Here is a 14,387-nt window from a genome sequence, read left to right on the forward strand (position 1 = left end):
TCTCCGTTTTTTTTTTTTTTTTGAAACTCACGGACTGTTTTATTCATTAGAACAAGCATTCATGATAGTCTCCAACAATTGAGAAGGAGGAGACGTAAATACATGGGAGCAATTAACTGAACAAGGATATCTAGCTAAATCATGAGCTACCTTGTTAGCTTGCTTGCGACATAAGAGAACACAAAACCAGGGATCGATTGGATGAGCGACTTACAAGAATCCACCACGTGACCCACCTCTAGTAAATATTTTTTCTTCCCCTGCAAAGCCCGGATTGTGAGAAGAGAGTCTGATTCTATGATGCCCTGTTCATCACCTCGCTGCATAATCCAAGAAAGAGCTTCTCTTCTCGGTTTTTTAATATTGTGGTTGGCTTTTCGATTCTTGTCAGTGATGAGTAGAGTATGTATAGCGGATGAAATTGTTAATTCTAAGAATGTTTTGCCTGACTAATGTTTACGTAACTACGTTCATGCTTTTATTTTTGTAGGTACTTTGTTGTTGGTTGTTAGGTTTATGAGATTGTAATTAAAGGCATAGAATTGCATCTGAATCATAAAAATCCAGTCTAATTAGGAAGTAATTGTTTCTAGAAAATCCGTATTTGGAATGCTACTGCGATAAGAGAGGACATAATTAGGACAAACAAAAAGACTTTAAACTCAGTTACTGATCCAAAGTGTCATCAACAGCATACATTGCTAAAACACGGAGTAAAAAGATGCATAGGTCGTGTAGACCATAATTTCCCTCAACCCCTGTGAATGCGACTAGAAGAGGATATTTGTACGTCTTGAATACTAGCTAGTGAATGTCAGGCTTTCATATACCACCCCGTTCTTGGATTGGATCAACTTCGGGCCCGTTTGGCTTTTTGCTTAATATAAAAAAGTGGAGTTAAGTTAGAAACAAGTTAAAACTTACGGGGTGTATTCGATTGGGATTTTAATGCATTGTTTTTAGTCTATGGATTTTAATGGATTGTATGGGATTTTGATTTTTTGCGGATTCTTGATGAAATGTCGCAGAGTTGATAGGATTTAGATACAATACTTCAAAATCCCATTGAATTTGGTGGGATTTCAAAAAACTTAAAATACACTGAAGAATGCCACAAAATCCATCATTTTATGAAATGAAAAAAAATCCATCAGCATTTGAATACCATCAGATTTTAATGGATTTTAAACAATCCCAATTGAATACCATCGGATTTTAAAGCATAATTTAAAATCCCAATTGAATACCACTAGATTTTGTAGCATAGTTTAAAATCCCAATTGAATACCTCAAGATTTTAATGGATTTCAAACAATCCCAATCGAATACCCTCGGATTTCATGAATGCAAAAAAATGCTTTAAAATCCCAATCCAATACACCCCTCTTAGTGTTTGGGAAATAAACGGAAAACCTGAAACAAAAACTAACATTCCTAACTTTTTTATAAGTGCTTCTTGACTTTTTAAACAAACGGTACAAATAAATGCTTATAATTTATAAACCAAAAGCTCGGTTTTTAACCGGAAACAAACATCCCCTTCGTATCTTCTGTCCCGTATTCTGATTTAGCATGTTACAAATGCTTTTATTGTGCCCCTCTATCAAAACTCTGCATCATTAGCCCTAATGCTTGTATGTTGTATCAGAACAACTTGAAAGGTAATCCCCGGAACTATTTAAACTTGTGTCTGATTCTTGATTCATCTTGCTGGGTCATTCTGATTCAAAACCTTGAATTCTTGAATTATACTTTAATTTATCAAAAAAATATTAATTCTAGAGTAGTGCTAGGTGCACATAATTGTGTACATAAAATTTGTACATAATGATGTGGCAAGTGATGCGCTGAGTTTTAATTGGGGTGGTTGATGTAAATGCAGAGGGCCATCCAATTAAAATCTGCCACATGTCATTAGAGCATCCCCAGCGCAAGCCTACTTGCTGCCTGGGGACTCCCAAACTGATCTGGCAAGTGGCTGCATGCATTGGAGGACCGAGAAAAAACTGGTCAGGCCCGGTAAGCTGGCCAGGCCCGAATGGATTAAAGCTGCATAAAACCTGCACAAACCTGCACACCTGCTTCTCTTTATTATCATAACGTTACAATAGCCGTTGTTTTACAAACGTAAATATTACCGTTTGTTTATTTATTTAATTTTTTGTAAAAAAAAATCCTATAAATACTCACTCTTCTTACTCATTTTTCACACTTCTATCATTCATATTATTTTTGTCAAATTCAACAAAAATGAATAAGTTGTGAGTTATTCCTTCAGTATCACATCTCAATCTCACAACACTTGTTTCTTCTTTCATATTACTTCTCATCTAAATACTCAATATGTCTGATTCGGATAACTCATCTGATGGAGCTCAAGAATTTATTCAAGAACTTATATTCGATGATTCGCTGGAGCAACGTCACTATGAGCTTTATGAGCAAATTTATGGTGGATCATCATCGAAGCCACGAAGAATGATACATAGAGATCGTGAAGCTGGTGCTGAACGTCTAGAGAGGGATTATTTTGCACAAAATCCAGTGTATCCTCTTGAGACATTCCGACGTAGGTATCGAATGGGAAGACATGTTTTTCTTCGTATTGTTGATGCACTTTCAAATCATGACTCGTACTTTCAACAAAGGGTTGATGCATTGGGAAGAAAAGGTCTTTCACCTATACAAAAATGCACTGCCGCCATGCGTATGTTGGCGTATGGAGTATCTGCCGATGTCGTTGATGACTATGTGCGTATTGGCGAGTCGACTGCGGTTGAATGTTTGAAAAGATTTGTCACAAATGTTATTGTGATGTTTGAGGGTGAATACTTACGAAAACCAAACTCGAATGATATACATCGTCTACTTGAAATGGGAGAGGCTCGTGGTTTTCCGGGTATGATGGGCAGTATTGATTGCATGCATTGGCAATGGAAAAATTGTCCAAAAGCTTGGAAAGGGATGTTCATGAACGGTCACAAAGGAGTTCCAACACTTTTACTTGAAGCAGTTGCCTCGTCTGACTTGTGGATATGGCATGCCTTTTTCGGAGTTGCTGGTTCTAACAATGATATCAATGTGTTAGATCGGTCACCGATATTTGATGATATTTTAGAAGGCCGTGCTCCACAGGTAAATTACAATATTAATGGCAACAATTATAACATGGGGTATTATTTGGCAGATGGAATTTATCCCGAATGGGCAACATTCGTTAAGACAATCCCACGTCCACAAGGAGAGAAGAGAAAATTATTTTCTAAATATCAAGAAGGACAAAGAAAAGATGTGGAAAGAGCATTTGGTGTGTTGCAGTCTCGCTTCGCAATTATACGTGGTCCGGCTCGATTCTGGGACAAAGGAGATCTTGCTAGAATAATGAGAGCATGTATCATATTACACAACATGATTGTTGAGGACGAGAGAGACACATATGCCACTCCCTTTGGTCCGCTTCCATCTTACGATGACATAGTGGATGGTTTATCACAACCGAATTTAGGCGAGGAACCTTTTGCTCCTTATGAAGACTACGTTCAAAGAAATATCAGAATTCGTGATAAACCAAAACACCGCCAACTACAAGCAGACTTGGTTGAGCATATCTCGCAGTTCCATATTGCCCATTAATTTATTTAAAATTTTAAGTTGTTTAGTATCGTTCGTGTTGTTTTCCATTATGTTGTTCTTGTAATGTTCTTTTTTCTAATTATGTAATATATTTTAATTATGAATCAAATATAATATTTTTATTGAAATTAATTTTTTTATATGTTGACATTTTTTATTTATTTAAATTAAGTATGATTAAAATATCATAAGATATTTATGATTATATTATAAATTGAAACAAGTATTATATAAAGAAAGATAAGATTTGATGGGACCCATTTGTAAGTGGAAGTGGGCTTGTGCATTGGAGTAGTGTGACCACATTTTTTCAAAGTCCACTTGATGCTTATGTGGCATTAAAAAGGACCCACATGTAAGTGGACTTGGGCTCATGCACTGGGGATGCTCTTATGTACATGTTTTTTACACAATTATGTGCACCAAGCATTTTTCTTAATTCTAACTATGAGGTCAATGCATTTAAAAATATACGTTAAAAAGTCAAATCTTGTTTGTTTTCTATACAAATGCATTATAGAGCCATTATATACCTTAAAATTATTCAAATATCATTATGTATAGAAAAATTGTGAACTATGTGTTTTATATAATAGCATCTCTCACAAAAGTCATATTAAAAATAAAATTTATAAATAATATATACACAATTTCTCCACTCTAATTATACAAAATTATTATCTAAAATTATAGTCAACTTCTTTATCAAGATTTCACATTATTATTTATCATATTAAAATAATAAATTTTATTTATATGTAATAATAATATATTATTTTTATAATATACCGCCATCACGAAGTAAAATAAATTAAACATGATATTTTACCGGTTTAATTTAGCTAATTATTTTTAGCATGTATTAGCAGATGTTGTAACGTTATCACACAGGAAGAGATAATATTTATGAACAAGAAGTCAACAATAATAAATAATACAGTAATAATATTTATATGAAAATTGGAGTAGTGTTTTATTATTCAAGGAGGATTAATAACAAAGAGCCTAAAGAGTTTGAACTTTGAATCCATTCGAACATGTGATAGAATAGTTACCGCACGTAACTCAAACAACTACTCGATCATGTACTCTTTACTATAACTTCTCTACGTACTTATCTCTTTCTTCTCATCATCACCGTCTCCTCTTTAATTTCTAATGCCGCCGTGGCCCTGGCCGCCGCTTCCCTCACCGTCATCTCCGGTACCTACCCAGTCGCCTTCTCCGGCTCCGGCTCCTTATTCTCCCGCCTTCACTCCATCGCACTCAACTACTTTCCCGCCACATACTGTTTCTCAACCGCCATCACTTGCGCCAACTCCAACCGCGTTACCTGTTAAAAATAGAGCCCCGTCGCCTTCATTTATTAAAATCCAACCTCCGCCGCGTCCCTATCGACAATGGCCTTCTCGAAAACCACCACAGCCATCACCACCACCGCCGCTACCACCTCCCGTGAGTAGGTCTAGGTCATTATCAGCAAATAAAGATGTGTTAGTGGGACTTATTATTGGTGGCGCGCTACTAGGAGGGGTTATTATTATGCTCCTAATTTTCTGTTTCGGTAAAAAAGAGAAAAGAGTTGATCATATCCATGCATCATCTCCTGATTTGCCACCAGTGGTACACAAGGGTAAGAGTTCTTTAATTATCATGCATGCTGTTTAATTATCGTGATCTTCCAAATTCATACTGATTAATTGTGATTATTCAGGAAAATTATTAAATAATATTCCCTCACGACAAGGACTTGATCAAGCAGGAGATAATGATGATCTAAGGCCCTGGAATACGTTTTTAATACCACCGTATTTGAACAGCAGTGTATTAGATTTCAGATCAGAGAACCTGAACGTTGCAGGAGGGAACTTTACAATGTTGGAACTGGCAGTGGCCACTGAAAATTTCTCGGCTGAAAATCTCCTAGGGGAAGGCGGATTCGGATATGTTTACAAGGGAGTTCTCCCCAATGAGAGAAAAATTGCAGTGAAGCGGTTAAAGTTGGGAAGTAGACAGGGGGAACGTGAATTTCAAGCGGAGTTGGAGACGATAAGCCGAGTGCATCACAGACATTTGGTTTCCATGATTGGATATTGTATTGCAGGCACTGAACGCTTGCTTGTTTATGAGTTTGTTGAAAACAGCACCTTGGAATATCATTTACATGGTATGCTAACATTTATATACTAATTTTTATTGCTTTACATCAAGTAATTTAGGATATGACAAAGAAATGTGTGCTTTATGAGTTTGTTGAAAACAGCACCTTGGAATATCATTTACATGGTATGCTAACATTTATATACTAATTTTTATTGCTTTACATCAAGTAATTTAGGATATGACAAAGAAATGTGTGCAGGGAAAGATAGTCCTGTTATGGACTGGGGAACTAGAATGAGAATCGCGATAGGTTCTGCAAAAGGACTGGCATATCTCCATGAGGACTGTAAGTTCGTTTGTTTTATTTCTCTACTCATAAACAGCTGATTTTGAGGCATCTTAATGTTTTGATTGTTCTGCCAATTGGACCTATATATGCTTACAGGTAATCCAACCATTATACATCGTGATATCAAATCAGCTAATATTCTTCTCAATTCCAAGTTTGAAGCAAAGGCAAGTAAAATTCAAATGCAGATCATTTTGTGGTTTTAGTTTCTGATTGTCACCTTGTTTCGAACCTCTTATAGTAAATAATTCAGCTTTTCATACTATTTTTGGTTCTTAAAACTTATAATTTACTGACAAAGGAAAGAACAGGTTGCAGACTTTGGACTTGCCAAGTTCTTTACTGATACCAATCATGATATAACTCATGTCACCACCAGGGTGGTCGGAACTTTTGGGTATCTTACTTCTCAACTCCCTTCCTTAGTTTTAAGGTATAGGGTATAAATGTTGTCAAGAACAACTTTGGCTTAATGTTTCCTACATATGTTTACCATATGCGTGCAGGTATCTTGCTCCAGAGTATGCATCAAGTGGAAGAGCTTCTCATAAATCAGATGTCTTCTCCTACGGTGTCATACTTTTGGAGCTTATTACTGGACGTAAACCATTGAGCAAAGATTTCTCATCCACAGATTTCTTGGTTCCATGGGTATGTTTCCTATTGTGTACAACATCTGCAAAACTTGAAGCAGTCTTGTCTTTCTGAACTAGACACTGTTGGTTTTTCGTATTGAAATATAGGCCAAGCCTTTGCTTAGACTAGCTATGGAAAACAACAAATTTAACACTCTTGTTGATCCACGACTGGGAAACAACTGCAACTATGATGAGATTGCCATAATGGCATCCTGTGCTGCAGCCTGTGTGCGCAATTCAGAACAGCTGCGACCACGTATGAGTCAGGTAAGTCCTAGTCATATCTATCTGGTACTACATAATTTATACCTCACTCCACAATTGGTGTTGACCCCAAATGTCACTATTTAGAAGCAAAAGGCCTCTATTATCATTTTTGAGGAAAAATGGCCCCAACTGTCACCTCAAAAAGCAACTTTGTGTTGTGTTTACTAAAGCGCAGCTTCAAATCGTGTTTTCAGTTGAAAATGCAGCTTCAAGTCGTGTTTTCCTCAGAAAAATCAAAATACAACTTCAAGTCGTGTCTTGCACTGACAATTGAGGCCATTTTTCCAGAAATTGACATTGAGGTCGATTTGGCTTAAAATAGTGACTTTTGGGACCTTTTCTCCTCCAGAATACAGCTAAATCAAGTATATGGATCACAGTATCTATATTAGAAATTTAGAATGATGCGATTTTATATTATGATCCAGATACTACGCACCTTGGAAGGTGATGTGTCTCCAATGGAACTCTTCAGTGATGGAACAAGACCTGGATACAGTTCGTTTCATGACGTTTTTGACATCCTACACTTGGGCTCTGGACAAACCGGGAACACGAGTGATCCCCAAACAAGATTACTACGTCGCTCAGGAACTAATTACCACAGGCGACTCTAAATCTCAACACATATATGTAGCTTAAACAAAACTAAATTATGGTCATCTCTATGAAAACCTTCTGAGAGTTTTTGACATATAGCTTCTGGGATCTGTCTCATTTACTAGGGATGATTGATGATGATGACTGGTGAGAGTGTCCCGCAAAGTTCTCCGGTGGATGCATTTGAAACGAGGTTCCTGATTCTTAAGTACAAAGCTGCCTTTTGTTGCACTACATCAAGAATCACTTGAAGTCATATATTTTGAAAATGTGTAGTTTAGTTTTTGAAAAACTATTACCCTAAACTTTCGACGCATATTTCTACGTAAAAATTGTTATTTCTAAAGTATTTTTTAAATTTTCATATTGTGAAGTGCAACATTTTCATGTTGTGAAGTGCAATATATTCACAATATCATTTACGCTTAATCACCTTTTAATTCTTAAAATCGGCATGTACACGTTGATTTTTAAAATTTATCAATTTTCTGTTTTTGATAAATCGAGAACTTTTAGTCAAATTAGAATGTAATCGTACAATTTTCTTAAGCACGTTTTTTCCGTATCACAATCTAAAAGTAATTACATTCCAATATTTATCTGTAATTTTTAAAACACACAAATAACCCGCTTCTTTTGTGTGAAAGGCAAATGAATGCTTGATAGTGTAATAACACTACTTTCACTCCTGTAATCAATGTTTTCATTTAATATTCATGTAATAATTAATTATGCACTTCATCACTGCAGGTGTTTTGTCTTCGAGGTTGGATCAGGTGGATCCGCAGGAAATCTGCTTATAAGCCATACCAATGCCACACCGATAAGAGCACCAGAGAGATGTGCTATGTGATTGACATTCTGGAAAGCTGAGCTGCCACGGAAACTACCTGACATGCTTGTTGAAGCTTGGGCCGCTTCCATCACCTGGTATCATCACACGAATGTATAAATTATTCAGCATTAACTATAATCGACCCCTTCTCTTTTTTCTTTTCTTTTCCCCATAAAGCAGAAAATAGTACTGCAGTGTATAAATAACATACAAAAATTCATAACCACACTGGATATTAACAAAATTAAAAAAAAAGACTCTTCCCTGCTTTTTCCCATTTTGTCCTTATACCCGTGTCCACCGGACATGACACAGGTGTGGACATGACTTGTTTCTATGTTGTTCTTTAGATTATAAGCTACAATTTGATATGCATAACTAAGTGTATATGTTTTATATGTAATAGACATTGTTTTTCCGAGTGTTCCGTAAATTAGTCTATATAAGTTTTATTTTTGTTTTGTTGAACTTATATGCTGAGACTCCGCACCCGTGTCCCATTTCCGATCCATATCAAGAATCCTATTAATAAATGAACTAAGGATCCGACTCTTGGATCTGCACTCGTGTCTGACACTGATATGATACGAGTCTGAGTAACATACATAGCTCCTGGTAACACAACCATTGAGAAAACCCACTGCATGCACTAGCTGATTTTTTAAATTCAGACTGAAACCTCGCAAAAGTAAAGCATCCTTTTTCCAGATAATTTTAAGAATAAGAGCTACATGACCTGTGCGACACTTTTTTTTACCAACTGCCTTTGATTATCTCATGGCACGGTGAAATTGTTCTTTTTCATTTAGTCAGTAAATTTAAACACAGACTGCAGGCCAAATCTTCAAAAAGCATATGTACAACAAGGGATATGATTTGTCAAGATAAAGCAATATAAAGTGCACAAACATGATCTATATCATCTACACAATGGTAGAAGTGAGACCTTTTATGAAAATACATAATAACGGGGATATAAAACTGTTATGAAAAAGTGAGATACGAACTCAGATAAATAAAAAAGATAGAGCTCTGTTACTCTTTGAGAGAGAGGATAGATGCCTTGGGTCATCAACGTGCACACACTGCCGCTAGAAGATAAATTTTAAATAACTTCTAAAATTTATCAATTATTGGCATCTAGAAAGCTAAACTAGATATTTACAAGAAATGTGTAAAAAGAAGATATTTACTAGCCTTCTTATGTTTGGTAATAATTGTGCACCTGATCATGCTTAAGAAAAACTCCAAGGTAGATGAACTTTGGGGACTAATATGATGATGATCAGTCTGGCCATCTAAAGGATTTTTATGATACCTAGATGCCTAGTTTTTACTTGATTTCATAAAATTGATTCTAATATCCACTAATCGAGCTCAATATGCAACGCAAATGCAACAAAAAGAATTTAATGAGAGTGAACAATCATAATACCATATAGTAGATATCAGAAGTAACATACCCTCTCTATTACAAACTGACCCAGTATAAGAACTTCAAGTATTTTCCTCCAGTCCCAAGACATCTGGCATCACAAAAAGACTCTCAAAAGTCAATATACATAAGCCTTTGAATATTAATAACAAACTATAGAGTTCAATTACCTTCACAAGGACACTAATAGCAAATAGGCCAAATACAGCCCCGGAAGCTCCGACAGAAACTGCATTTCTTGGAAGAATCAACCAGGAGACGAGGTTTGCACCAGCTCCTGTAAGGATATAAGACAGCCACAAAGCAAAATTTCCTTCCTCCTCTTCAACAAGCTTTCCTATATGCAAGAAAGAGTATATAATATACTTCAATTCTACATTATTGAGCTAAACCATCTGTCAACTTTGCTTATCCAGTAATGAGGTCAACTGTGTTTATCCAATGAAGAACTAAACCCTTACCGAATATATACAAAAAGAATAGGTTGCTAGAAAGATGGTTCCTGTTATACAAGGCAACAAATGAATTACATTAAACAGCAGGAATGAAGGCAGAATATACAGAAAGTAAATAAAATTTATGTAATTTCACAGCAGTGTCAATTTTACATTGTTCCAAAGACAATCTTCTGCTCTTACCAATTAGCATGACAAAATGTTGCAGTTACAAACTGGTACCAAGTAGGCCAATTGTGGTATAAATATAAGGCTTTAACACCTTGGACCTGAAACCATCAAGGTACCTTCGAGTTAATTTCACTGTCACTAGCATCATAACTAGCACAAGTATATATCACTCCCTGGAACTAAAAAAGGTTGAGACATGTCCCTTGTATTATGTGGAATTCTATATTTAATGCTTTCAGCCCATTTAAAGGAGCTTCACTATTCCATGATACTATGCTTCGGGTCACTAGACAGTTGAGGACATTTTTCTCCACAGTTCAAACAATGAATTGAGTCACTACACAGTATAGAACTTCTATCATTCATGCTTTTTTTTTCTCAAATGTGGACAGTTATCAAGTATGCTCCGCACCCATTAATAAAATTATCAAAGAGAGATTTCAGGAACTGAACTTGTGCATAGAAAAAATTACTGGAACCTGTAACAAGTGATCTGCCACAAATAATCCAATGTTAAGAAGTAGAATCCAGAATATTCCATTAACTTGCTTGACTGGCCTCCTTTGTTTAGGCTTCCCCAATTCCAGCTGTGATATCATATCTAACAAACATATTATGAATTGCTACATTTATTCCTGTTGAAAATATTAATGATATGCACAATTTATTGCGCAAAGAGAGCAAGCTTCTTAAAGTATTCAAGAAAATTTATTGAAATAAAGGCTTTTTCAGATCATAATAATTGATGAGCATCAAAAGTCCGGAATAATCTAGCTACACAAGTACGGCGGACAAAATCATACCCAACCCGACATGAATTCGACCCGTAAAGTACGAATTCCAGTTGGAGTTTTTGGGGTTCAGGTTGGTTGCTAGTTGACCCAAATTGGACCGAAAAAATTGGGTCATTTTCGGGTTACCCAGACTGACCCAAAATTATATTATATATATATATATATATATATATATATATATATATATATATATCATATAAATATTATATATTTATAGTCTTTACATATATATTATATATTATATTATTTATGTATCATCTATTATTTAAATTAATACATACATATGTTAATAATCAGGGCCGTCCGGGACTTTTTTGAGGCCCTGTGCTAACTTTAAGAATGAGGCCCTTTCAAATGACAAAACAAAATTTTAATATATTTAAAATAACAAGATATCATAAACAAAATTGTACTACTACAACTGAAAAATTATTTGTTTTCTTGGGTAGTTAGACTTAAATATGTGTGTGGCCGTGTGGGATTTACTGCTTGTACAGTGTACTAATTAGCGTTCAAATAAAATTATGATAAAAATTAAAGAGAGATCAATTTATCACGAGTATACTAAAAGATAGAAAGAAGTAGTCATAAATTGGGGGCCCTAAATTTCTATGGGCCCTGTGCTGTTGCACTTGGTGCACTTGCTCAAAACCGGCCCTATGTTAATTTATGATGATGTTTAAAAGATTAAAATGGTATTCATATATTTATTTATTATTAAAAAGTATATATATTTATTAATAATTTTTGAAGTGTTTCGGGTTACCCTTGGACAGTGCTAGTTTGGTTAGGGGTTGAGTATCCAGAGCCGTTAAACTTTCAGGTCGGGTCAAATTGGACAGAGTTATGACCCAAGTCTTGTCAACCCGACCCAATACCCCAAATTACAAGTTATATACACAAAATGAAGCATTCCCATTACATAAGGCTCCTAAATTATATGTCTACTACTAGCCTAGTGTCCAAATTAAATGAATAAAACGTAATGATAATAGTACTATTACTACAAATTCCAGTGATGTAGTAAGATAGAAGGCAAGTTATATTGGGCACACCAAGTGTATGATAAAATGCCAAGCAGAAAGTGAGGAAAGCAAGAATCATACATGTTACAATTCAAATGAGAAGCGAAAAAGTGTATTACAAGGTGAACTAACCTGAGTCAGAAGGTTTGATTTGACATGGGAAGCGTGATGATCTGGGGTGAATGTGAAAGTGAGTGTTGTTGGGTGTAGATAGTGATAGTGGTACTGGTGACTGTGGTGGTGGTTTACGAGAAAAGGAATGGAATCGAAAAGAGAGTTGTAGTGGAAGTGGGGGTGGAATGGAATTGAATTGGGAGATGAAGGTAGGTTTACGCGTGTGGAGGCGGCGGTGTAAAGCAAGATAGTGTGCCATGCTAAACAGGAATGAGAGGATGGGATTTGAAGTCTACTCCGGTTGGCTCCGGAGGAATGAATGTCTGTTCAACGGCAATTTGGGTCTTGGATAATACTCCTGTGTCCTGTGCTGTCTATGCGGATTTATTTGTTTTTCTTTTACAAATAAATATATTTATATACAATATTTTTATTTTTATAAAAATATTATAATAACATGCCAAGCAATTGAATGAACATCAAGCGTAAAACTGGTAACATCGCAATTGAGTTTCACATTAGCACTCTTCAACTTCGGAATCATTAATTAAAATAACCGATATTGGAGCAACATATAGCTCTGAAATATAAACATTTTTTAGTGAACTCTTGTGGCAATCACCACCGTCTTAAAATTGATTTGGGTCTTATACATCCCTTAAAAAATCATGTAAATCCTTGTTATTAATATTACTAAAACTCGTATCAATACACACAAAAATATCAAAAAACAACACAAGAACATCCAAAAAATATGAATATAGAGAAATCTTGATGACGGGATCTCATCTTAAAAAAACAAGATTTAGGTTTTATAAAAAAGTCGCAAAATAGGAGATCAAATGAGAAGCGAAAATAACTGGTAACAAAAATATAGTAAAGAAGTTTATTTATTGTATTACAATAATAATAAAAAAATTACATTAAATAATAATTTTTTAATCTAGATATAGTACTTGAAATAGTAAAATTTATAAGTTTTTACATCATTCAAGATCATGGGTAAAACACCATCGATTTTAATTTTACTTAACTTCATACAATATATAATTAGGATCAAATCTATAGTTTCTTAGATTAGCACTTATTGAATAAGAAAGAATGTATGGAATTGAAAGAGAGATGTGGTTGGGTTTAGGGGTGTACACGGTTCGGTAAAACCGACCAAACCAACCCGAACCGATCACTTTTCGACTGAACCAACCCGAATTTTTTTAACCCGATATGTATTTGGTTTAAAAAAATATAAACCCGACTTAATTGGATTGGTTACGGGTTTGAATATTTTTAGGCCGAACCAAACCAACCCGAATAAAAAATAAAATATTTTAAATATTATATATATATGCATAGCCCAACACCCCGAATATATTTTAAATATATCATGTTGTCTAAATTAGTGATTAGTGTTACAAATATATGATTATTGTTCACAAAATGGTATATCTTCTGCAATGTTTCCGAAGGTAAAGTTTCTTAACCTACCTCAGAAAATTTATTATAAAATATTTAAGTTACATGTTTCAGTTTTATCGAGTGGTCTGATGTGATTATACTGGTATGCACGGGGAAGCAAAAAGTTGAGCATCAGTTTATAATATTTATTAACTCAACCAAACCAATCCAAACCGAACCAAACCGAAGTACTACAAATTGGTTTGGGTTACAAATATATACGGTCCGGGTTGGGTTGAAATTTTGAAAACCCGACTTAATTGGGTTGGGTCAATAAATTCCATCAACCCGCCCAACCCGAACCGTGTACACCGCTAGTTGGGTTACTACTTATTGGGAAGAAAGAAATTATAAAAGCGAAAGAAATAATATAGCAAAAATATTATTTACGTGACTGCCTTAAAAAAAAAGGCAAATGGCTTCGCCCGGGCTCGAACCGGGGACCGTCTGTGTGTTAGACAGACGTGATAACCAACTACACCACGAAACCCTCCTGTCAAAGCAGTCGACAGA

At 35.2% G+C, this 14,387-nt stretch overlaps 3 protein-coding genes and 1 non-coding gene across 4 annotated transcripts; 2 read left to right on the forward strand and 2 right to left on the reverse strand.

Annotated features, from left to right (window-relative positions):
* The first annotated feature begins 2,343 nt into the window (after positions 1–2,343).
* LOC108207736 (uncharacterized) lies at positions 2,344–3,692 on the forward strand. Its single transcript, XM_017378167.2, has one exon. It carries the CDS (start codon positions 2,344–2,346, stop codon positions 3,631–3,633), a length of 1,290 nt encoding a protein of 429 aa, XP_017233656.1. The 3' UTR covers positions 3,634–3,692.
* Positions 3,693–5,384: 1,692 nt separating this feature from the next.
* On the forward strand, positions 5,385–7,647 carry LOC108207737 (proline-rich receptor-like protein kinase PERK1). The gene is made up of 7 exons (XM_017378168.2): positions 5,385–5,800; positions 5,996–6,082; positions 6,182–6,252; positions 6,397–6,482; positions 6,592–6,736; positions 6,829–6,990; positions 7,419–7,647. Exons 1-7 carry the CDS (start codon positions 5,509–5,511, stop codon positions 7,605–7,607), a joined length of 1,032 nt encoding a protein of 343 aa, XP_017233657.2. The 5' UTR covers positions 5,385–5,508; the 3' UTR covers positions 7,608–7,647.
* Positions 7,648–8,155: 508 nt separating this feature from the next.
* LOC108206442 (rhomboid-like protein 11, chloroplastic) lies at positions 8,156–12,792 on the reverse strand. Its single transcript, XM_017376744.2, has 7 exons — positions 12,438–12,792; positions 10,966–11,087; positions 10,499–10,584; positions 10,322–10,362; positions 10,031–10,197; positions 9,889–9,951; positions 8,156–8,517 (listed from the first exon to the last, which is right to left on the reverse strand). The coding sequence occupies exons 1-7, from the start codon at positions 12,676–12,678 to the stop codon at positions 8,332–8,334; spliced, it is 906 nt and encodes a 301-aa protein (XP_017232233.1). The 5' UTR covers positions 12,679–12,792; the 3' UTR covers positions 8,156–8,331.
* Positions 12,793–14,290: 1,498 nt separating this feature from the next.
* Positions 14,291–14,364, reverse strand: TRNAV-AAC (transfer RNA valine (anticodon AAC)). Its single transcript has one exon. It is a non-coding gene; the product is annotated as a tRNA-Val (tRNA).
* Positions 14,365–14,387: the final 23 nt, after the last annotated feature.

Source organism: Daucus carota, chromosome 2 (genome assembly GCF_001625215.2).
Source record: "Daucus carota subsp. sativus chromosome 2, DH1 v3.0, whole genome shotgun sequence".
Taxonomy (NCBI): Eukaryota; Viridiplantae; Streptophyta; class Magnoliopsida; order Apiales; family Apiaceae; genus Daucus; species Daucus carota.

Bases quoted from the DNA above. Each gene is read 5' to 3' on its own strand.
- LOC108207737 (XM_017378168.2), top strand. From the start codon at position 5,509: ATGTTGGAACTGGCAGTGGCCACTGAAAATTTCTCGGCTGAAAATCTC. The intron at 6,483-6,591 runs GTATCTTACTTC...ATATGCGTGCAG, and splicing joins AGGGTGGTCGGAACTTTTGG to GTATCTTGCTCCAGAGTATG. The intron at 6,737-6,828 runs GTATGTTTCCTA...ATTGAAATATAG, and splicing joins CAGATTTCTTGGTTCCATGG to GCCAAGCCTTTGCTTAGACT.
- LOC108207736 (XM_017378167.2), top strand. From the start codon at position 2,344: ATGTCTGATTCGGATAACTCATCTGATGGAGCTCAAGAATTTATTCAA.
- LOC108206442 (XM_017376744.2), bottom strand. From the start codon at position 12,678: ATGGCACACTATCTTGCTTTACACCGCCGCCTCCACACGCGTAAACCT. The intron at 11,088-12,437 runs GTTAGTTCACCT...TATGTTTGTTAG, and splicing joins AATCAAACCTTCTGACTCAG to ATATGATATCACAGCTGGAA. The intron at 9,952-10,030 runs GTAATTGAACTC...TTGTGATGCCAG, and splicing joins CTATTAGTGTCCTTGTGAAG to ATGTCTTGGGACTGGAGGAA.